The sequence below is a fragment of the Filicampus tigris genome, chromosome 15, assembly GCF_054856515.1.
Source record: "Filicampus tigris isolate MCC_2025a chromosome 15, RoL_Ftig_1.0, whole genome shotgun sequence".
In the NCBI taxonomy this organism is placed as follows: domain Eukaryota; kingdom Metazoa; phylum Chordata; class Actinopteri; order Syngnathiformes; family Syngnathidae; genus Filicampus; species Filicampus tigris.
In genome coordinates, this window is record NC_141231.1 from 1,658,200 (window position 1) to 1,681,334 (window position 23,135).

The window sequence follows — 23,135 nt, forward strand, 5'->3', positions numbered from 1 at the left end:
TATTCTAGACTAGTTGCCCCTCACCCATCCTAAATGGACACGTATTTTGATACACAAAGCCTCTCAAGAAATCGCCGGTAAGCAACCGTTTATCTACATTCCTCTGATTGACTCCCCCCTGCCTTGCTCACACGTGCTCACACAAACGCACGCGCAAACACACCCATACACATGCATATACGACTACGTTCACATGCACACTGCCACACAATCGCACACGCATCCCCTCAAGGCATCCCCTCAAGGGAGGGCTGCATACACACACACACACACACAAGGTCGTGGGTTCGCTCCCGGCTCCAGCCTCCCTGTGTGGAGTTTGCATGTTCTCCCCGTGCTTGCGTGGGTTTTCTCCGGGTACTCCAGTTTCCTCCCACGTTTCAAAAACATGCATGGTAAGTTGATTGGACAATCTAAATTGCCCCTAGGTGTGATTGTGAGTGCGGATGTTTGTCTTTGTGTGCCCTGCGATAGGCTGGCGACCAATTCAGGGTGTCCCCCGCCCCCGCGACCCCTGTGACGATAAGCGGTATAGACAGTGGATATATATATATGTTTGTATATGTGTGTATGTATGTATGTATGTATGTACACTATTGTATCGTGTAGAAAACGTCTAAGTAGTCTCCCAATTTTGTATTGTCCAAGACTCTATAAAACTGATGCATTTGTATTTTTCACTATTTGCACAGCGGCCATAGCATTTTTGCCCAGAAGATGGCAGTAGTCGATTTAAATCCACAGGTTTTTGTTAAAAGGAAGCACTAAGTAAGTTAATAATAAGACGTTTTACTAAAAATCTGCTTTAATTCTTGTAAGATTAGGATTTAATTATTAATATAACGACTTTATTCACATCGTGTAATTTTTACTTGTAGTGTGGACCAAGTGCGCCCTTGTAATTTTGAAGTCAGTTGTCCACTGGCGTGTCTTAAAGGGAAAGCCAACACAAACATTTCTTTGCAATAATATTTTCTGTGCGCCTCAACTAGTCACAACACGGCATTCTGACTAATACTGGTTTTGTGAAATATGAGTTAGGCAGTAAAATCCACCATTTTTTCCATCTCAGGGCTTGGCCATTTTGCCACTTTCTGTCGACTGAAAATGACATCACAGCTACTCACCTGAGCAACTGTGATGCCGTTTTTTTCAGTCGACAGCAAAGTGACAAATGGCAGCCCCGTGTGATGGCTAAAAAGGGTTTTTTGCCGTTCAAGTCATATTCCACAAACACAATATTAATCAGAATGCTACGTTTTGACTGGTGGAGGCTCATATAACATATTTTTGTCAATAAGTATTGGGGGTTGACTTCTCCTTTAAATGTTTTATCAGCACTGACTGACTTTTAACACATTTTCACAGACATTAGTTTGCGTTGCACAACTCCGTTTCTTTTGCAGCCCTCCTGCTGTGAATAGGCTGCAACATTCACTGCCCCCCAAGCCCCATCCCCTCGCCGTCTTCCACACACACGCGCACACGCACGTTGCTTTCAAGAACGCGCGCATCCCTGTTGCAGAGTTTCAGCGCGTGGAGCCCACTCAAGCAGCCGTGGGACAGCCGCCGCAGCCCGCAACGCGGCTTTGTTCGCCCGTGTGCACCCGCATCTCCTGTAGAGCTCCATGCCTCCCCAACACCTTCACATCCGGAGATTGTGCGCTCTGTCCCGGACCAGTCGCTGATTCGAAACGGCAAAAGCGAGGATTGGAGAAGAGGAACACAAGGCTTTTAAAAACGGATAATTGTTCACTCACTTTTTCAAATACATTTTCCTGAGGAACGTCTGACGCTATGACTGACTTCATGAGGAATTTGCTCTGGATGTTGTTTTGGGGTCCAAACCTGAGATGCTACGGTAAGCCCCATTCACAGTTAATTTGAAGGAAAACTGATGCTTTCTGCATCTAGAAACAGAAGAAGAATAAGTCCATCCTGCGAGAGAGTCATGACAATGATAGCCAAAAGTTTCTTAAATGTTATTTCTCCTTACTTGGGTAAGATTAAGAACAGTTCAATATGTTTCGCCTACCATCACATACATTTTAAAATCCAAATCCGGGTGGGGTTTGTTCCCCACAGGGTTCCTTTACCGAGTAAACGCTTATTGTTGACATGTGTTTCTAGCTCTTTTTTAGGAGGTGCTAGTGTCGGCCTGAAAGGGCGACTGTGTCGTTGTCATGTTAATTACACGCATAGCTCCAGGTGATTTCTACTCTTTGTCCTCCCATGTTAATTAATTTATCCTCTGGGGGTGGGGTGGGGGGCCCTGCAGAGATTTCCTGTTTTCAGATCTGGCTTTGAGGACTCCCCATTTGGTATGAAGTGAAAGAAGCATGGGAGCAGGGTTTGGAGGTCTAAACCAATAGCACCCCTCCCCCTTCATCCCTTTTAGTTGTGCAAGTAGCACTTCTTTCAATTACTGTGTATCTCAATGATCTGAGGTTTACTTACTACAAGGTTAGAGGATCAAGTTAAGATCACTTATTGTTGACTTGGTGTTTGTTCACACAGTTGACCATATACTCATCGCTTGTCTTGGAACGTTCAAATCACAACTTTGTAGAATTACAGTGATAGTGTCTTTATTTGGAATTACAGTGGAAAGCAATCTATTCTCTGATGCTGGTTGACCTTTGATTTGTTTGAATTTTGGATTTGCATCAAATCAATCATGGCAACTGAATTAAATCCTACGATAACAGGCTAGCGAGCCCTCTACTGCAGCTAGTGAATAGAAAATATTTTGATATTCAGATATATCTTGAATTTCGAATCGAATAATTGGGCATTCAGATTAAAAGTATTCAGACCCCTTGAAATATATCACTTTCTGTGTCATTGCAGCCATTTGCCAAAATATTAATGTACACTCAGCACCCCATCTTGACAGAAAAAAAACAGAAATCTAGGATATATTATCTATAGCCCTGAGCAATTGTGATGTCATTTTCAGTGAACAGAAGTGACAAAATGGCTGCCCCCAGAGATGGCTAAAAACGGGTGGATTTTGCTGCTAAACTCATATCCCACAAACACAATATTAATCAGAATGCATTGTTTCACGAGCTGCTGATTCGTTTAGGCTGCCTTTGGAAATGAAATGAGAGGAGAGCATGCTCTGCCTCTCCGAACACAAACACTCTCGGAGTGGTGCGAGGGCATCAGAGTAAATGTCTGAACGCAGCCCATTGAACCGTTGAGTTCTGGTTGCAATCAAAACATCTGCTCAGAGCGCTGAGCGCTGTTTGATGCTGTAAATAGTCAGTCCTTAATGTGGCCGCATGCTAGCAGCGGTGGCTAACTTAAATCACACGTTAGTTGCCATGGTGACTACTTCACCTTCACCTTCTATTTCTTTGTCTTCTTCTTCTTCCTCCTCTTCTTCTTCCATTTGTTGTTCTACTTTTCTTTTGGCAGTTAGCATGTACTTTTTGTGCATTACCGCCACCTTCTTCAGCAGAGGTAAGGCATGTTGACTATCTCTTGTTTTTCTTCCTCCATTTCTTCTTCTGCTGTCTGGCAATTGGCAAATGCTTTTGGTACAGGTATGCTCGTGGAAAGAAGGTGGCATATATAATGCATATAAAGTCAACACGATTAGGAAATGTTGATTTTGGGTGCCAGTCCAAGCTCTAATTTTAATATTTCACTGGCGTCAGGCCGAAACCTCCTATTTCACAATTTGGTAAATATAATTTTTTTCCCCACACATCTACTGTATTAGTCACTTCACATGTGTGAGTGTTATTTCTACACAAATTGTTGACCAGTTCAAGTGTTGAAAATGGCTAGGTCTCTTTGATGATGCAATGTCAGTGGTTGAACAAACATACTGTTTTTGGAGTCTCTGGAGGTACGAGGATTCCGCTCGATGCCAGCGATATACTGTACAAGTCGTACCTGAGTATTAGTTACAGGTCAAACTATGAAGAAAAAGTGTGACTTATAGTCCGAAAAATACGGTAATGATGCGCTAGTTTTTAGCACTAGTCGTTTGATGGCTAGCAAGGCTTGTGCTATTAGCCTTAAGTTAGCAGTCATCTCCAGAATCCAGATCCTTGCTTCATCTATTTCACAATGCTCAGTAATCCAAATGGCATCTGTTTTAACATTGCATCATCGCTGTTGCTCATTTCATGTAATTTGTGTTGTCTTTTCCACTTGTTCATCTCTTAACAACAAACAAAAAGCAAACCATGCAAAGTTACCCTGTTGTTGGCAGAACTAACCTCTCCTGAGCTAAATTGAGGCACTGTGATATTTGCTGATATGTTTCATAATCTGAGATCTACATTTTAAGTGTATTTACATTTAGTTGTGCCCGAAATCTAAATCTGTTAGAATGATTTGAATGTCAAGTTCATAAACTGAAAATTAGAGCAGTTGAAATGAGTTCATAGCACACGCTTCAGCTGTGTAAAAAAAGAAAAAGAAGAAGAAGTGGAAGGTAATTGATAAGTAGTCACTACAATATGACTCACCCAGTCGGGTTTCTGAGTCGGGGAGAGCTGCTGGTGGTGGTTTGAAATGAGGCTGGAGGCCCTTCCTTTACTGTGGGGGGTGGTTAAGGAGAGCACTACTATCCCTGTAATCATATGGAACCAAAGCCTTCAGGGAATACTTTAAACCAGCCCCCGGGCACAGTAGTATACATATTAAGAAAAAGCTGCATATTCATTGCTAATTTAACAAAGGGCACATGTCTAGCATGTTACCATACACACATTCTGGCTGTAAAAGAAACAAAAAAAAAATCACAGTCACCTTGTTTAACTGTCTGTGTCTTGTAAAACTGAGTGACGTAACATGCATTCTTTCAAGGAGGGTTGCCTCTCTTTTAACAATTATCATGTCTATAAACACCTGCTCTCTAGTTGCATGCTAAAACTAGTTGGCAAATCCTGATATTAAATGTGTTCTCACAACTGGGCAGGGGAATAGTTTCCTGCAAGGGTCTGAAAGAAGCATAAAACTGATGTTTGAGCAGACTATTCACCTTTTGCACAGAGTTTTTTAAAATGAACATTACATCCAAAGGTATTGTAGAAGTTAAGCCAATTCATTTAGTTTTGTAGACTGTGGACTAAAAATTTGGTTCGAGATCGAAGGATAAATATGAGACAAGAGATCCAAATGTCACCTTTTATTTCCAGTTATTTAAATCTGAATCGGGCACACAACTTTAAAACATCACGTTGTGAGTGTAGACATTCAGTCCTATTCTTGTTTGAAAAGTATCTGCAGTTGGACATCTGGGAAATCAAACATACCAGCCAGTCACATGTTAGAATGCTTTGCAGGCGTGAAAAGTGGGCGAGTCCAAACAAAAGGTGCTATCTTCTAAGTTGTGTGTCGGATCCAGATGTAAATACTGTATCTGGAAATAAAAGCTCATGTTCACCTTTACATGTACAACCCAAATGTCTTCAGTCTCCAGCACGAATAAAGACATCTGCCTCACTGTTAACTTTTGGAGGGGAGTGTATACAGCCAGTCTTGTAGGAACCTTCCTGTTCCCTATGGGGAAAAAAATCCTGAAATTTTGTACAAGATTGTCGAGAAAAATACCTGTCAACATGGGACTTTAAAGGAACAATAGAATCAATTAAAAGCCCGTACCTGGATTCTCTTGGATAATTTTGAGGGTATCTGGAAAAATAAATGCAATTTGGCTTAATAATTTTGAAAACCTTTCATTGTAGTTATGGTCTTGGTCTATCTGAAAGCATTTTTTAAAATTGTGTGAAGGCGAAGGCCTTCACACATATGTTATTCCTACAATTTAAACTTATTCTACTTTATTCCGACCACTTTTTCGGTGTGCGACTCCTTCCACATTTTTCATCCGATAGACTTCATTCAAGTTTCAAAACATTCAGAAAATTCATGCCTTCCGGGGTAGGATTTTTTTTCGTTTCCACAATATTTCCCATTTTTCACCCCAAAAACAACATTCATTTCCAATAGCACTTTAAACATTTTCCATTTCCACCATTCCAATTTCAAATTCACAAGATTCAACTCATTCAACTCACATTGGTAAAGCTTTTCAACACACCCACAATTCCTACTTCCCAAAAATTCAACTTATTCACCCGTAACAAACCCACAAAATTCCACCATTCATTCCCATTGTCATATTCAACAATTCACATTTACATCGTTCCTATTTGAAATTCACAACATTCATCTCATTCAATTCATATTGGTCAAGATTTTGAACACACCCCAAATTCCTATTTCCCACATATTCAACTCATTCACCCTTAAAAAACCCACAAAAATTCAACTATTCTCCATTCATTTACATCGGCATATTGAACTTTTCACATTTACACCATTCCAATTTCCACAAATTCAAGTCATTCAATTCATTCAGCTCACATTCAGCTTTTCATCACCCCCAAAATTCCTCCTTTCCACACGTTCAACCCATTCACCCTTAAAAAACCCACACAAATTCAACTATTAACCCTTCATTTCTATTGGAACATTCAACTTTTTCACCATTCATTTCCAGGGGACCAGTGTTATTGCCCCTTGGTCTCCGCAGTGCGGCCGCCATCTTGGACAGTGATATTAGCTAGATTGGGGATACTCACCCCGAGGTCTCCCCAGTGCGGCGGCCATCTTGGGCAGGGACATTAACTAGACTGAGGATACTCACCGCGAGGTCTCCCCAGTGCGGTGGCCATCTTGGGCAGGGACAATAGCTAGACTCGGGATACTCACCCCGAGGTCTCCCCAGTGCGGCGACCATCTTGGGCAGGGACATTAGCTAGACTTGGGATACTCACCCCAAGGTCTCCCCAGTGCGGCGGCCATCTTGGACACAGACATTAGCTAGACTGGAGATACTAACCCTGATGTCTCCCCAGTGCCATCTTGGGCAGTGACCCCAGTGACCCAGAAGTGACCCAAATGACCCGGAAATGGACCAGTAGGGCTGTGCAATTAATCAAAATGTAATTACGATTTCGATTATTACACTCCACGATTAGAAAATTGGCATAATCGTAAAAACCAACGATTATTAATACTAATTTTGAGTTGTTTTGAGGCATGCGCACACGAGTTACTCCGCCGCGCCGCCCTCTCCAAGCTAGCTAGCTAGCTAGCCAGCCAGCCAGCCAGCCAGCCAGCACCCCGCAAGTCACACTGCACATGCTCCTACTCAACGTTTTAACAGAGTAACAGACCTAAAAATGGGACAAGACCCACCACAGGAACGACTTGTAAACAAACAAGGCAAGTCGAAATCGCTTATTTGGTTACATTTTAGGTTTGCCGTGGAAGATGGCGAGTAAAGACGTATAAAGTGCAACTTGTCTCTGCATCCATCGGCAACACAACGAATCTATTCAACCATCGTTTGGTTTACGATGATGTTATGATACACCAAATCAAGAAAACACAGAGTTAGATTTGGCGTCGTCCGCAACGCAAATCTCAGTCGATGAATCACTGTACGCAGCAAACCCCACCCAACATCAACATCGGAGAGACACAAAAAGATAACAGAATCTATTGCCCAAACAAGGCTTCCAAATGTTTAGGGCACAGACTCCACTTCGCAATCGACACGAGGGATTTATTTTAAATAACACTTCTTATGCAAATATACACTACTTTTACTAGCACAAAAATAGAAACCATGCTAAACATTATTACTGTGATTTAAGTTAAATTTCTTGTGTAGTCTATAATATGAAGTCAAATTTTTTGTGTTCATTTTTGTTTCAAATTGCTTCAAATTCAATTTGCAAACATATTATTGGTCATTATATTGTAATACAGTTTATATATGGCCTACTGTGATTTAGAAGTGTTGTATAGATTACGTACTAGTATGTAACAGTCAACATTTAAATTAGACCCAATCAGCATATTAAATTTATATTTTATCAGAAGCAAATTATTTTAACTTTGTTTACTATGTGTAAATATTACTTTAAAAACAAAACAAAAAAGGCTCCAGACAAAGGTCTAAATGTATAGATGAATAGCGTGTCTGTTATTTTTTCAAAATTGGCATTTTACTCCAAGCAGTTTGCTACTTTGGCAATTTATAAGTGCATAGCAAGTTAACTCGTTTGTTTATACAAGGAAACCATACTTTAATTTATACATCTGCACTTAAATTCATTTTTTAAATAATTTATTTAATAAATGTTATTGGGTCCAAAACGAACTTAGATTTTTATTGCGTTTCAAAGAATTTTGTCTTAATATTTTGACTCAAATTACCCAGAAATGAACTGGAAGTGACGAAAATGACCCGAAAATAAACCGGCAGTGACCCACATGACCTAGAAATGGACCGGAAGTGGCCCAAATGACCCGGAATTGACCCGGAAGTGACCCAAATGACCCGGAAATGAAACGGAAGTGACCCATATGAGCTGGAAGTTACCCACATGACCCGGATGTTACCCCAAATGACCTGGAAGTGACCCCCAAGTACCCGTCACATTCAGTAATGGCGCATTCAACATTTACACCATTCCAATTTCAAATTGACAACATTCAGCTCATTCTACTCACATTCACACATGGGGTGGCATGGCTCAGTGGTAGAGTGGTCGTTTCTCAACCAGAGGTTGTGGGTTCGACCCCCAGCCATTCTATCCTTGTTTGCCTTCTTTTTCTCCTGACTTCCTTCTTTTATTTTTTCCTTACTTCCTCTTTCCTTTCTTCCTCTCTGACTTTTTATGTCCTCCTCATTCCAGGCTATTCTATATCATTTGAGGTCATTCAACTTCATTCAACTACATTCAGTATCATTTCAACGCATTCCAAAGTTTTTCATCGAGGTCATTCAACTTCATTCAGTATCATTCAACTTAATTCAGTATCATTCAACTTAATTCAGTATCATTCAACTTCATTCAACTACATTCAACTTCATTCAACTTCATTCCAACGCATTCCGCAGTTTTCATTCAGCTTCCGTCGCCTTCACACGCAATTTCTCCAGAAATTGCATTCTCTAGTTGATGTATATTTTATGTCTTATTTTGTACTGCAATGATGTGGAAGAGCCCAACTGGGGACCGCAGTTGAGAATTAGCATTAGCCAGAACTGGGCATCGTCCATCCGTCACTAAGTACCCGTCAGTTCTTGTATTGTTCTTATTCAATTTAGTCCGGCCACTTGGTGTATAAATTAAAAAAATTAACCACAGCTTTATACACAAAAAAGATATTGCCTGCCTGTTTCATTTACTTGAATTTCTGCAAATGATTTGTAATCAATAATTTCATGTCTGTAAGATGAACATGATGAAATCAAGTAGGATTTACATAAAATGTGGTTGTGATTCATTCACATTGAAATAACACCAGGCAATCATGTTCCTATGCTAAGACACTTTCATTATGAAAAATCTTTCAATGGGTAATGCATTTCTATCATCATACACATTTGAAAAGCATGCATGGTAGGTTAATTGAATACTATACATTTTCTGTACACTGATAAAAGGGTCTGTTTTTATTTTGTGCAGTATTCATGTTTGATGATTTTAATGCATGCAACCAATGTCCATGCTTTTTTTATGTAAATCCAACATACTTTTTTCAGAGTATGTCTGAATTTTACCTGAGATTGGTTTAATACATAAATAAACTGCTACTCTGAATAAATTAAGTTTAATCCACCCAAGTAAGTTATTAAATTGGACCCAATCCTAGGAATTTAGTTAAATTAACCATAAATATAATATAATAAATGACCCAGCCAAAGTACATTAATATAGACCAATATGTAAATTGTTTCAGGTTTTTTTTATTTCACTGAAAGAGCTTTTTTTTCAGTGTTATGCTTTCGGAGGAGAGTTGAGCTAAATAAGTTACAACTGTCATTGCTTAAGCATCAATGAGTTTATCATTAGTATTAGCAGCTAAAACTCACAGGTTGTAAGTTTAAGTCATGAAAATTATGCTTTCGTCACTGATTAAAACAACTTCAAACAAAAAATAACCCACATTGCGTTATGAAATAACCCATATTGTGTTTTTTGTTGTTGTCCTCATTTGCAGGTTCACATAAGAGGTAGCTAACAAGAAAAAGTTTTTTTTTTAAACTTATTTGCTTGACTCTCCTTGCTTTTAGCTCGGCTCATTTTTACTTCAATTGATTTATATTGAGCATCTCACTGAACATGTGTTAAGAGTTCATTTACAAACCATTTAACTGAAAACCGAGGGGGAAGAAAACCTCATTTAGCATTACGCTTACGGGATAAAGGCGTTTTGGATGACAATAAATGGGGAAGTGACTCATGCTGTTATAATCACCAGCCCGTTTGATGTAGACTAGACTTCTTTTAAGAAATACATCCCCAGTTCTGCGTGTTTCGGCAGTTCAATCCATGGTATGAGCTGACCACATTGTTCAGAGACAGGACAAGATAATTAGACATAATGACTGAAGATGATGATGATGTTTTGCCATCATTTGGCCAAATGGCAGTAAGCTTTCAATGTTATAAAGCAGAGAAACAAATGTAAGTGATTCCATAGTTCTAGTAGAAATAGTCAAGCCTTCAGGTATTTTCTCGTTTTTCATGTGTTGTTTTTTTAACACACATGATGAGTGTGTCCGCTTCACTCTGCAAGTTGGAGCAGCAACTATGTCTCGGGTATTTCCACTTAATGTTCAACATTTTTCAATGTGATGCATGGATGGGTTGTTCAACTGAGTTCCAGACAAAGAAACAAGTCATGGGTGAAAATATAACCTCTTTGGACAGGGCAATAAAATAGATTGATTCTGAACGCAATATAACAAAGAAGCTGTGCTGCTATAATATAGCTGGCATTTGCTGCAGTGTGACACTGACTCAACGTGACTCTACTTGCCTTCTCACTTTTTTAACTGGATCAAATGATGGATGGAATCTAGTACCAGGGCCTCTTTTATGACATTGGTTCCACCATGGTTTCAACTTCGACATGAGCTGAGTTTGTAGGAGGAAAAGAGAGGCAAACCCAACCCTCATCATTTATTTTTCTTTCTTTCTGACTTTGGGGTACTTCTGATATGACCGTTTGCGGCTCCTTTTCAGCTGCAGGCAGGCTGTCTTGCTCACAAGGTTTCATTATCATTAGTGCCAGAGCCGCGTAATTTTGGCTGCAACAGCAAAGGCTTTGTTCTTTGTTGCTCTGATTGCTTGCTGATGACAATCCTGCGAAGGAGTGTGAAAATAGTTGAGGAAGGCCTTGGGGTGCTTTTGTCTTGACATACCCATGGTGCTTGGAGCTTGTGATTGAGAGCAACCCCCCCCCCAAAAAAAAATCCACATTACTGCTATTTAATCCAAATGTGTTTGAAGGCAGGATCCCATCAATTCAAACACACTATCAAGTTTCCATACAGTTCTGGCTTAGGACGACCTAATTTTGGTTATTAAAAAACATACTTGGTGAAAGCCTAGTTGCAGAAGAACTCTACATTCTATTCAATGTTTGTCTCTAATTAAGAAGAAATTGCTTTGTCCAGGTTGCACATTCGTAGCATGGATATTATAATCTTATATAAACATGTAGTGGAAATTTCCAAGAGCACACTGTTGTATGTGTTTAGATTAGAATGTGTTTGTCTTTCGACTTGGCGAAGTGGCATGTGGCCTATCACCCAAGGCCATTCCTGTATACAAAGTTCCCTGTAAATGTAAACAAATGATAAATCATGCTCACGAGTCTTCCTTAAGTGCCCCCGCACTGCTGCTCTGCTCATCAGACGATCCGATGTAGCGCATATTCTCTTTCCAACCCCTCCTCATTCATGTGTAGCATGTTTATAAGTGTTTGTTACCATATATTGTCACAACTGACCATATATCCATTAAGTAATAGCTCTTGTGTGTTCTGGAAAAATGTAGCGGCATGGTGTGATATTGCCGTATGTCTTCTGTTGTAGATCGGGTCATGCTACAGTGCCATGAAAAAGTATTTGCCCTTTTCTCTTTTACATTGTTTGACCACCTAAATATTTATGATCATCAAGCAAATATTAGACAAAGATAACCGAATTGAGCATAAAATGCCAATTTTCAATGTGGGTCTTAGTTATTAAACAGGAAGTCAACCAAAACATTTTTTTCAAGAATATGTTCTATGCAGTTAGCACTAGTCTAAACAAGGAATTCTGATCAATATTGTCTTTGTGGAATATGAGTTAAGCAGTAAAATCCAGCCCACCCAGAGGGCGGCCATTTTGTCACTTTTATCGACTGGAAATGACATCACAGTTGCTCAGGGCTCAGGTAACAACCAATCAAGGCTCAGCTTGAGAAAACAGGTGAGCTGTGATTTGTTACTACTTGAGCCCTGGGCAACTGTAATGTCATTTTCATTTGGCAGAATTGACAAGATGGCCGCCCCTTGACATGGCTAAAAACGGGTGCATTTTGCTTCTCAATTAACTCATATTCCACAAACACAACATTCATCTGAATGCCTTGGTTCAACTAGTGGGCCTGCATAGAACATATTCTTGAAAAAATTGTTTAGATGACTTCCACTTCAAGGGATAAAAAAACCTTTCTAAGATACCTGCCACCTCAACAGCAGAAACCTCAATGAAACGTTTTCTATAACTGGCAATGCATCTTTCACATCTCTTTGGAGGTATTTTGGCCCAGCCTTCCTTCCTGGATGGCTTTAATTCAGCAACGCTGGAAGTTTCAAGCATGAATAACCTTTTTAAGGTCATGCCACTGTGTTTCAATCTGACCTATAGGCCACCCCAAATCCTGCAAAAAATGTTTTTAAGCCATTCAGAAGTTGACTTGCTGGTGTGTTTTGGATTGTTGTCCTGCTGCAGAATCCAAATGCGTTTTGGCTTGAGGTCAGAAACTGATGGCCGAAAATTCTCCCCCTGTGGTAAAGAACAGAATTCATGTTTCCATCAGCAGTCCAGGTCCTCCTGAAGTAGCAAATTGCCTCAGACCATTACACCACCACCACCATGTTTGACTGTTGGTATAATGTTCTTTTTTCTGAATTGCTGTGTTGCGCCAGATGATACAAGACACACCTTACAAAAAGTTCGTCTTTTGGCTCATCAGTCCATAGTTTTGGGTATTATTCCGATGTTGTTTGCTTGTTTTTTTTTTTTTTTGCAAAATTAAGACAAGTGTTCTTTTTGGTCAGCAGTGGTGTTCACCTTGAAACTTTTCCATTGGTGTCATTTACACCCAGTTTCATCCTTAGGAGGTAGAGACGGGTGATTTAAAAACTTGCTTTCGACTTCCCGCGGTCGACTGTTAGGATGAATGCCCCCCCTCAGGTGGATGCATTCCAGAATTTGCATTCCACATGCTAACAATCAAAATGTATGTACATCACGCTATTCAATCTCTTTTTACTGTCTTCTTCTTTTTTTTTCCCGACTCAGAAACCCAACTGGGTCTGTTCGCTCTCATGCAAATGAACCACCACACCCTCAATCTGAATTTTACTTTGGAAGAAAGACCAGGTCCAATTATATAAGCACTAATTGTAATTTCATTAATGAATATGTATATGTAGGAACAGTGTGTGAATGTACATACAATTAGATTTTAGGGATGTCACAATATCCAAATGTCGCAATACGATAATATCACGATGTGAACCTCACGGTATGATAATTATCACGATGTTGTGGGGAGGTTGGTGATATATTAAAAGCTCAGGATACTGTATAAAAGCTCATGATATTGTAAAATAAAAAAGAGATATTAAAAAAAATCACAATATTCAGTTTTTTTACATAATAACAGCATTCACAAAGAAATCGATGACCTACAATGACCGAACACCTAATATTGAGGCACTTACTTGCTAACACATTGTGAATTGGGTCAATTTGTGGAGGAACTTAAATGTGTTTTGTTCCCCCTTCATGTGGCGATTAGCGTGGGTCATAAACATTGATCCATCCATTATAGGTGGCAACAAATTGCATCAAATCAAACTGCACTAATAAACTAACCACAAGAGCGTGCTGCAACTGCACAAGTGGAAAACAACTTGGGCTTTTAAACAGATTTGCTGCTATCAATATTGTGACATGACAACGACGATATATTGTAGCAATTTTAATATCGCAATGTCGCGATATTGCCAATATTGTGACATCCCTGTTAGATTTTGATCAGGCCAAAACCTGAACAGCTTGCATACAAATACTTAAAATAAAGAACACTTTGGAAATGGGTAAAAATATTTACTTGGTTGTATAATTTCACATTTAATTCACGGGCAGCAACCCCCAAACTTTCTCAGTTTTAAAGAACAGAAATATGTTGATGAAATCTAAAATGTGAACATGTCCAAGAAAAACAGGACGCCTGGTCCCAGTATTTTTGCCCTAGTATTTTGATGGACACATATCCTCGCAACATAAACCCCTTGCTGTAACTAAAGCTCCTGGTCATATAAGTACAGGAGTGGAATGAGAACTGTACCACTTTCTTATAGCCTTGACAGACTAGAAAGACCAATGTCTGTATTACCAGAGTACTCCTACAACCAAACCGCAATATAAACAACAATTTTCTCGTGAACTAAGAAATGGGTTCTTGCAGCAGTGTGCAATGAATGAGTCAAAGACAGGTTGAACATGGGCTTTTTGACGGGCCAAACACAGGCATCTTCTCAGAAAAGTAATTTGAGTGGCCCATTTTAAGTAAGGGGGTGCTAACTGTTAAAGTGGTCCGAGAGGTATGAATGAATGAATGAATATAGGCCATTTTCTCCCAAATGACCAGGAACTGCATGATGCTTAAAATGTAGGTAGTGATAGAAAAATACCCAAACTATCCAGAACCAATAATGTCATTAAAGCAACAAGGCAAATAATATGTTAGACTATGAGGGATATAATTTAAGATTTACCTCTCACATTCATTTTGAAGAGTCATTACAACGATACTACTACTACTACTACTACTAAACTACTGCTGCTACTACTACAAAACTCCTTTTTTTCTAGTAACTATAAGATGGAGTGGGGAACCAATGAACGGAATTTGTTTCCGTACAAACATTTTGCTGTCAACTTGGGATTTAGTAATGGCAGGGACGTAGCAAAAGTGGAAGACAGCCAACTCTCCACTCCCCTTTGCGTTGACAGCAACTGTCACTGTTGTGCTGCTGTGTTGCCACACATGTAATTATTCTCATTTCAACAAGTTCTGTGTGAAGGGCACAGGCAGAGCTAGGCACAGGTTAATTCAATCAAAAACAATCAAACAAAATGGCGATTCGCCAAACATTTACAAACAAGTAATATGGCCAGTTAGAAGGAGAGAGAGAGAGAGAGAGAGAGAGGTTCCCTTTCCCTTGTCGTCATCACAAGTCTTGTCTTAAGGAGTTGATCCTCCGATTCCACCAATCAGGGGAGCCGATGTACTTTCACCAATCAACTCTGTACCAAAAATTTGAAACACCTTCAACAATTGACACAAAAACAAAACAACGTACAACCTTCATAGATACAGTGTAAGTAGGTAGATACAACATGCTCCTTTTGAGCCTGCACAAACTGTCAGAAACCGTCTCAGGGAAGCTCATTTTCATGCTTGTTGTTCTCATTGGGGTCTCGACCTGACTCCAGTTCGTCGTCGTAACCGATTTGAGTGTGCAAATGCTCACATTCGAGGGCCTCTGGCACATCGGAGAGGTGTTCTCGTCACAGATGAATCCTGGTTGACCCCCCCCCCCCAATAAAACAAACCTGCACCTTTCAGAGTGGCATTTTATTATGGGAAGTGTAAGGCACACCTGTGCACTAATCATGGTGTCCAATCAGCGTTTTGATATGGCACACCTGTGATGTGGGATGGATTATCTTGGCAAAGGGGGAAGTGCTCACTATCACAAATTTAGACTGGTTTGTCAACAATATTTGAGAGAAATTGTGTTATTGTGTATGTGGAAAAAGATTTAGTCCTTTGCGTTCATTTCATACAAAATTGAGAAAAAACAAAAGTGTTGCGTTTATATTTTTCTTGAGTGTATTAGTGTGTGTGTATGAATGAGAGGCATTAATTCTGTGCATTTTGTAGGTTGTCGCTTTATGAGCTTCAGTCCATTTTCTGGCATTGGCAGAGCTGCCACACATACGCCACATGACTGACGTGTCGCAGACTTGAGCCAATTTAACTCTCTGTCTGTTTTATTTCATATTGTCATCTGTGGAAAAAGTAACAACTTTGTCAAAATTTGACAAAACGTTAAGAGTGAAAAGTACATGTGTTACAGGAAGTAAAAGTAAAAAGCTGTCAGAAAAAAAATACTCAAGTCCAGTACATATGTATGAAAATGTACTTAAAGTGGAAGTCAACACAAACTTTTTTATTTCAAGAATATGTTCTATGCAAGCCCACTAGTTGGAACAGGGTATTCTGATAAATATTACATTTGTGGAATAAGTGTTAATCCACTTGTTTTTAGCCATCTCTGGGGGCGGCCATTTTGTCTTCTTTCAACTGAAAATGACATCGCAACTGCTAACAACGACCAATCATGGCTCAGATTCAGAAAAAAGCTCAGCCGCGATTGTTATGTTTGGGCTTTTTTAGTTTTTCTGTGTCTGAGACAGACACAACGAGACGTCAATGATTGTGTCCACCTGTCTGCATTCCACCCCCTTGTGTTAAGGCCCTGATACACCAAACCGACGTCGGAGGTCGTTAAGCGTCATTGCGTCTTTAAGCGCCGTCTGATTGGTGTAGTGGCCACCGTCCTAGTGTCGTAACCCATATGTAAGCGTCTTGGGGGCGTTTACGCATGTTGAATCGGCGTCGCCAGTTGTGACATTTGGTCACTCTAATTGGCTGTTAGATAGCAAATTAGCGCGCGGAGCACCAACGTGAAATGACAAAGGCGGAAAAACAGTGAGCACGCCTCCGCTGCCTTAATCTTCTTACAAGTACAAGAGCGAGGGTTGCTGTAAGTACCGTATTGGCCCGAATATAAGACGTTGTTTTTTTGCATTGAAATATGACTGAAAAAGTGGGGGTAGTCTTATATTCGGGGTTTAGACATTAGACCCATTCACGACGCTTGATGGCGTCAGATATCATTAAAGCGAATGCTGAACTTGACTGCGCAGGCCAAAGCAACCCCTGTCACATGAGGATGAAGTGCTATGGGAGGAGCCAGAGCATGGGATTAAGGACAGCGACACTGAGCGCAGCGAGGCAGATAATTGTTTGTGAGGAGTAATGTTCTGTCATGATAGATCTCAACTACTCTCAAGTTAAACCAGTTTGCATTATTTGATTGTAATGTTTTTCCTTATTCAGATTTGTTTCAAGACTACAGTTAGTTAGACTTCACTTTGATGGTTAATGCAGTTATTGCAATTTTGTTGTTTGATCACAATAAATTGGTTTATTTATTCATCTATGAATGTGATTGCACTTTAGTTTACATATTTAAATGTTGAGATATTAAGATTTGAATGAGGCAAAATAACATGCCTTTTCCCTCAAATATATTGTTATAATCATTTGTTTCAGATGTACTGTAATTATTTTCTGTATAAAAATAAAGTTGGTGTTCAAAAAAACTTTTTTCAAACTAGAGTCTTCAAAAAGAGGGGGTCGTTTTATAATCAAGGACGTCTTATATTCGGGCCAGTACAGTATTTCACAATACCGTGTCAAGAACGTGATGGTTTACTTCGTGTGGGAGTTCATCGTGAGCAAAGAATAGAGCCGAATGCATTGTTTACGTTGTTATAATCAGCCCACGGCAAACATCTTTCCAATTGGAGTTTTCGAACCATGAGAAATGGTGACTACCGCCGCCGATGGTGTGGAAGGTTATTACATCTTATGCATGCACAGAAGGTACTTTAATGGTCAGCGTCGCTGTCTGTCGTTCCGGTGTGTTTTGCCAGGGTGACGTGCCGACAGCCGGCCGGACGCCACAGGGGGTAAGCGTCTGTCACTGTTGGCCAATGTCGTTTTGGTGTATCAGGGCCTTTAGCCAATCATCTCCCTCCTACCTTGTGTGTCCCGTCCAGGTGTTTCTCGTTGTCTTGTCAGTATGCTTGTATTTAAGTTCCTAGATTTTTTGTTTTGTTTTGTTTTTTTTGTTTTTGTCATGTTTTTTGTTTCTCCCGGTATGTTGTTTTGGTTTTCTAGTGTTTCTTTGCTATTTTGAGTTTTGGACTTTTCAAGATTTGATTGTGCTGGCTTTTGGTTAGTAAATGTTTCCTTCAGTACCCCTTGCTTCTCCTGCCTCCCTGCATTTGGGTCCTCCCTCCCGAAACCATGACAGTGATTGGTCGTTGTGAGCATTTGTGATGTCATTTTCAGTCGACAGAAGACAAAATGGCCACCCCCGGAGATGGCTAAAAACAAGTGCATTTTGCTGCTTAACTTATATTCCACAAATGCAAAATTAATCAGAATGCCGTGTTTCAACTAGTGGGCCTGCTGGGAACATATTTTTGAAAAAAAAAAAAATAGTTTGGGTTGACTTCCGCTTTAAGTACTGTACCCTAGTAATTTATCATGACAGGGTGTTAGCCGTCATTCAAGACTATGAATCAAAAGTATTTAGTCTGAGTTTGTATGGTCTTAGACTTTCAAAGAATTTCCAACTGTTTCAACACTTGGGGGGAACTTCAATATAAAATAGTCCTGTTTCTTTGATACAAGCATGTGACACCAGAACATTGCGTCACAAATTCATGTGGGAAAGAGATGATATAACTAGGAAGAGGGCGACTTTCCAAAATAAACTTGAAGGGTGATTGTAAAAATATTCTGTCTGGCACATTGATTACAAGAACATTTATTGAACCACAACTGCTTTAGAATACAGTGATTCATGCTTCAAAGCAAAGTATGTCTCTTGCCAAACTAATTCCATCAAAATGCTTACAGTGCATTATTTTAATGACGATATATCATCCAGTTATGAAAACATCACTGCTTTGGAGGCTAATCTTTTGACATTGACATTGTTTAGCAACTTGTAGGCCACTAGCTAGTTACAGCTAACTCACACCAAAGCTTGGCTGTCTGTCTTGTCTTGTGCTTTTGGGAGGAGTGCATTGGCATTAATAACCTGTAGCTTTTTCGCCTCTATCATACCATCTGTCACTGCAACGCTCACCTTGATACTGGAGTGTACGTCATCCACCGTACCTTAGGCAGGTTCCCCATTTCAGTCATTTTCAGACACTATTCATACACCCTTTATGACGTATAGAGGACATACCTCATGGGATAGAGGAAGAGAGTCATTCAACACCGATAGTGATAGTTTAATTTCTTGAAGGGTGCCTATAGGTGCTTTCATACAGCACCCTTTGCTTTGTTTTAATTTCTGTAATTGATCGCTAATCTGTCCAAACCTAAAATTGCCTCATACATACATAGTTATTACGCAAGACGGTCCAGTCACTACGATACATTTCTAAATATCATAGTAAATGAACATTAAATATAGATCTACATGTACCTACAAACAAAAATCACCGCGAAGTTTTCATTAGGTTTTTCCTGTTGATACGAGTAGTCAATGTAGTGACACAGGCTACATGACATACTGCTGTATGTTAACGTATCTTGGGTCTGGTACTCATTATAGTCCTGATTCTGGGACTAATTACAGCAAAGCGCGGTGTTCCCATGGACAGGGCTCAGTGTGAATTAACTGGGAGACAGAATAGCTTGTGTGAGCACACTAAAACAACATAACCTGTGTTGGGGATTAGTTTGGGGTTTAAAGAAAAGTCTCCTTATAAGTGTTTTGTTTCAGTAAAAATAGCATAGCACACTGTATCTGTAATGTTGTAGAGACAGTCAGCTTTCACCTCACTGTGCACTGTTAGCAGGACTTCTCTCAATAGAATGTAAAAAAAAAACATAGAGGCCAAATGCAGCTAAATGGTCAGTGGACATCAGGAACAACATCCAGAGGGCAGGAGTGAAGGTACCACAATACTGTATACTGTTCGAAGAAGCCTTCATTAAGAAAAGTACAGAGGATGCAAACCACTCATTTGCAAGAAGAACAGGACGGCCAGACTATAATTTTCCAAAAAGTACAGAGACAAACTTCAAAACTACAGGGCAAACTTTCATGCACTGCTAATTCACATTCAAAATCATTGTATGTACGTATATCGCTAATAATGTCAAAAAACGGCGTCCAATCGATACCAAAAATGATGTGGACATCTTTACTTATGCCCACTTCAAACTCAGAAAATATCACAATATATCCAGCACCGACTCACTTATGAGGAAATGAGCGGTGTAGTGTCTGATTCAGGTGCTTTTAAGTTGTGTTGGAATGTTTTTCAGGTCTCGAGGGCATAAGCCCAATTAGCAATTTTCAAAACAACTACTTACTCTTTCAAGAAGGTATCCAATGTAAATAAAAACTCACACAAGTCGATTGAATTTGCTCGTCAGTTTTCTTTTCCATCTCTGAAGTTCAGGAATCATACAATGATCAGATTTGGGCAGCGTTTCCATCCTTGCGAACGCTCTCACCCGAGACGGGCAAGGGCAGAAAAGGGGCGCGGTCTAACATGCAGCCAACATGGGCAGTTGTGATGTAATTTTCAGTCGATAGAAGTGACAAAATGGCTGCCCGGAGAGATGGCTAAAAACGAGTGGATTAACTCTTATTCCACAAACGCAATACTTATTAGAATGCCTTGTTTCAATTAGTGAGCTTACATGGAACATATTCTTGAAAAACATATGTTTGGGTTGACTTCCTATTTAACTCTTATTCCACAAATGCACTATTAATCAGAATGCTATGATTTGACTCGTGGGGCTGCATAGAACATTTTCTGGTCAAGAAAAGTTTGGGGTTGACTTCCTCTTTAAATGTACCAATAGATAAGATGTACCTAAAGATGCTGACCATATTATGTATACTTGCAGAGGCGCCACAATAACAGGAAATATTTTGTTGTTGTTGTTGTTTTTTCTGCACACAGTGAACACAGTATATTTTAGTAAAACAAAGGGTTCCATGCCATCTAAGAAGAGTGTTGAGCATAAGTTAATTTCTCTACTTTTGTGGTTGTGAAAATACAATTTTTCTGTCTTAAAGTGAAAATCAACGCAAACATATTTTTTCAAGAATACATTCACAGCAGGCCCACTAGTAGAAACACTGCATTCTGATTACTATTGCGTTTATGGAAAATGAGTTAAGCACCAAAATCCATCTCGGGAGGCGGCCATTTTGCCACTTCTGTCGACTGAAAATGACATCACAACTGCTCAGGGCTCCGGTAACGACCAATCACGGCTCTGCTTCAGGAAACAGGTCAGCTGTGATTGGTTGTTACCTGAGCCCTGAGCAGTGGTGATGTCATTTTCAGTCGACAGAAGTGAAAAAATGGCCGCCCCCAAAGATGGCTAAAAACAAGTGGATTAACTCTTATTCCACCAATGCAATATTTATCAGAATGCCTTGTTTCTTGTCAGTATTTCAGGCCCGCCCAGTCGGTCCAAGCCTGCCAAACGGCGTTGAGAACTGACTTACTGGTATCATGTCGCACACCTGACACGCAGCCAAATAAATACAAAATAAATAAAGGAGTGTTTTATACCTTTCCATCCCACAGACCGCAATGACACATGTCCCATATTGTTTTAATTTCACATATCACCACATTGTGCGTGTGTGTCTGTTGTTTCTTAATTGACTTTTTTCCCCTCTATTGCGTGTGACGTGGAAATTATGTTCCTGACACCATTTGGCTGTTGCCGACGAGGGAGGGACCGGGCCCACCCACGTGGCTCGGCCTGAAATACTAACGGACGTGACGGACTGACGATTCCCACCTCTGATAATGCATCAGATTTATATAGCGCTTTACTGGACACTCAAATCTAAGTGTAATTAGATCACATAGAGTACATTCGGTGTTTAGGTCACATGAGCATTTGGACCTACTATGCAACTGTATTTTAATGTTGGTCATTATGGTGGATTGGAGATGGAAGATTGAGAACGACTGTTGTCTCCCATGTGTCCTCATTTGGCTTGAGTTGAAGCCTATGCCAGCTGACTTTGGAGGTGAGGCAAGGTCCACCCTAGACTGGTCACCAGCCAATTGCATGGAGCATATTCAGTAGACAACCATTCATAATCACATTCACACTTATGGACTTAAGAGTCTTTAATTAAATTAATATTTACAAATCTATGCTAGCACGAGGGCAACATGCAAACTGCAAACAGACAGACGTGCTAGCCACTTAGTCTTAGTCCGGCCATTTCATTACTTTCATATTCGCGCTTGTCCAATGTTTAAATGCTGTTTGATTTATAAATTGCCAGGATTATCTCTCAAGCTGCGTTACATAAATTGTATAGTCTATGAGGTGAAGGATGCCCATTCCTCTGAGCCTCCGCTAAGTACACTTTGAAGGTCAAAGTTCAGCTAAAGCTCATGTAAAAATACCACAGTTTAGGCATAAATGTCAGAGTAGTTATTGATCAAGGCCATTTGGTTGTGTTTGTTTCTCAGAGGAACAAGAGAGTCTCGCATTTGGCTGAGCTCCAACATGCGGCTGGCCATCGTCTGTTTGCATCAGAAGATATTTGGAGCCACAGGCAATGTTGTTGAGTCTGTTCATGATTATCCCGGTTAAGTGTCCCAGGATGTGTGCTCATGTTTTACAGCGCATACTTACCTATCTGTGTAAGAGAGCTCAGAAGTGCTTAATATTTTGTAGATTTGATTGTCAACCCCCTCACACATTCCTTTTGAACTTAAATAATATAAGGGGGTTTAGAGGGGGGTTACTTCCACAAATGTGTAGCTTGGCTCAGTTTGTCTTTGATCCTGCATTTCTCAGGTGTTGTAGCCACAAATGAAAACAGAATCTTCATCTTGAAAATGCAGTTTTCAGTTCTTCTGAGTACTCAAGTGCTGTGAGGGCATGAAACCTACCATAAAAGGAAACCTCTTACGGTATTACTATTCCCAGAAAGAGACACCCATCCCCCCTTAAAACTTGCATATCTCGAAACACTTTCTTCTTTTGTTTATTTAGGACCATATTTAAAAGCATATTCCTAACTTAAGAACAAACACATATGCTTTGAATTGTTGACTAAAGCACTCATCCAACAGGCTC

The 23,135-nt window shown here is 40.0% G+C and overlaps 1 protein-coding gene across 1 annotated transcript in view; it reads left to right on the plus strand.

Annotated features, from left to right (window-relative positions):
- Nucleotides 1-1,367: 1,367 nt before the first annotated feature.
- ror2 (receptor tyrosine kinase-like orphan receptor 2) overlaps nt 1,368-23,135 on the plus strand; it is an 80,457-nt gene continuing 58,689 nt past the window's right edge. The window contains exon 1 of the mRNA XM_086053377.1: nt 1,368-1,861. Coding sequence (XP_085909503.1) covers nt 1,798-1,861 — 64 coding nt within the window. The 5' untranslated portion in view covers nt 1,368-1,797. The remainder of the gene's footprint in view (nt 1,862-23,135) is intronic.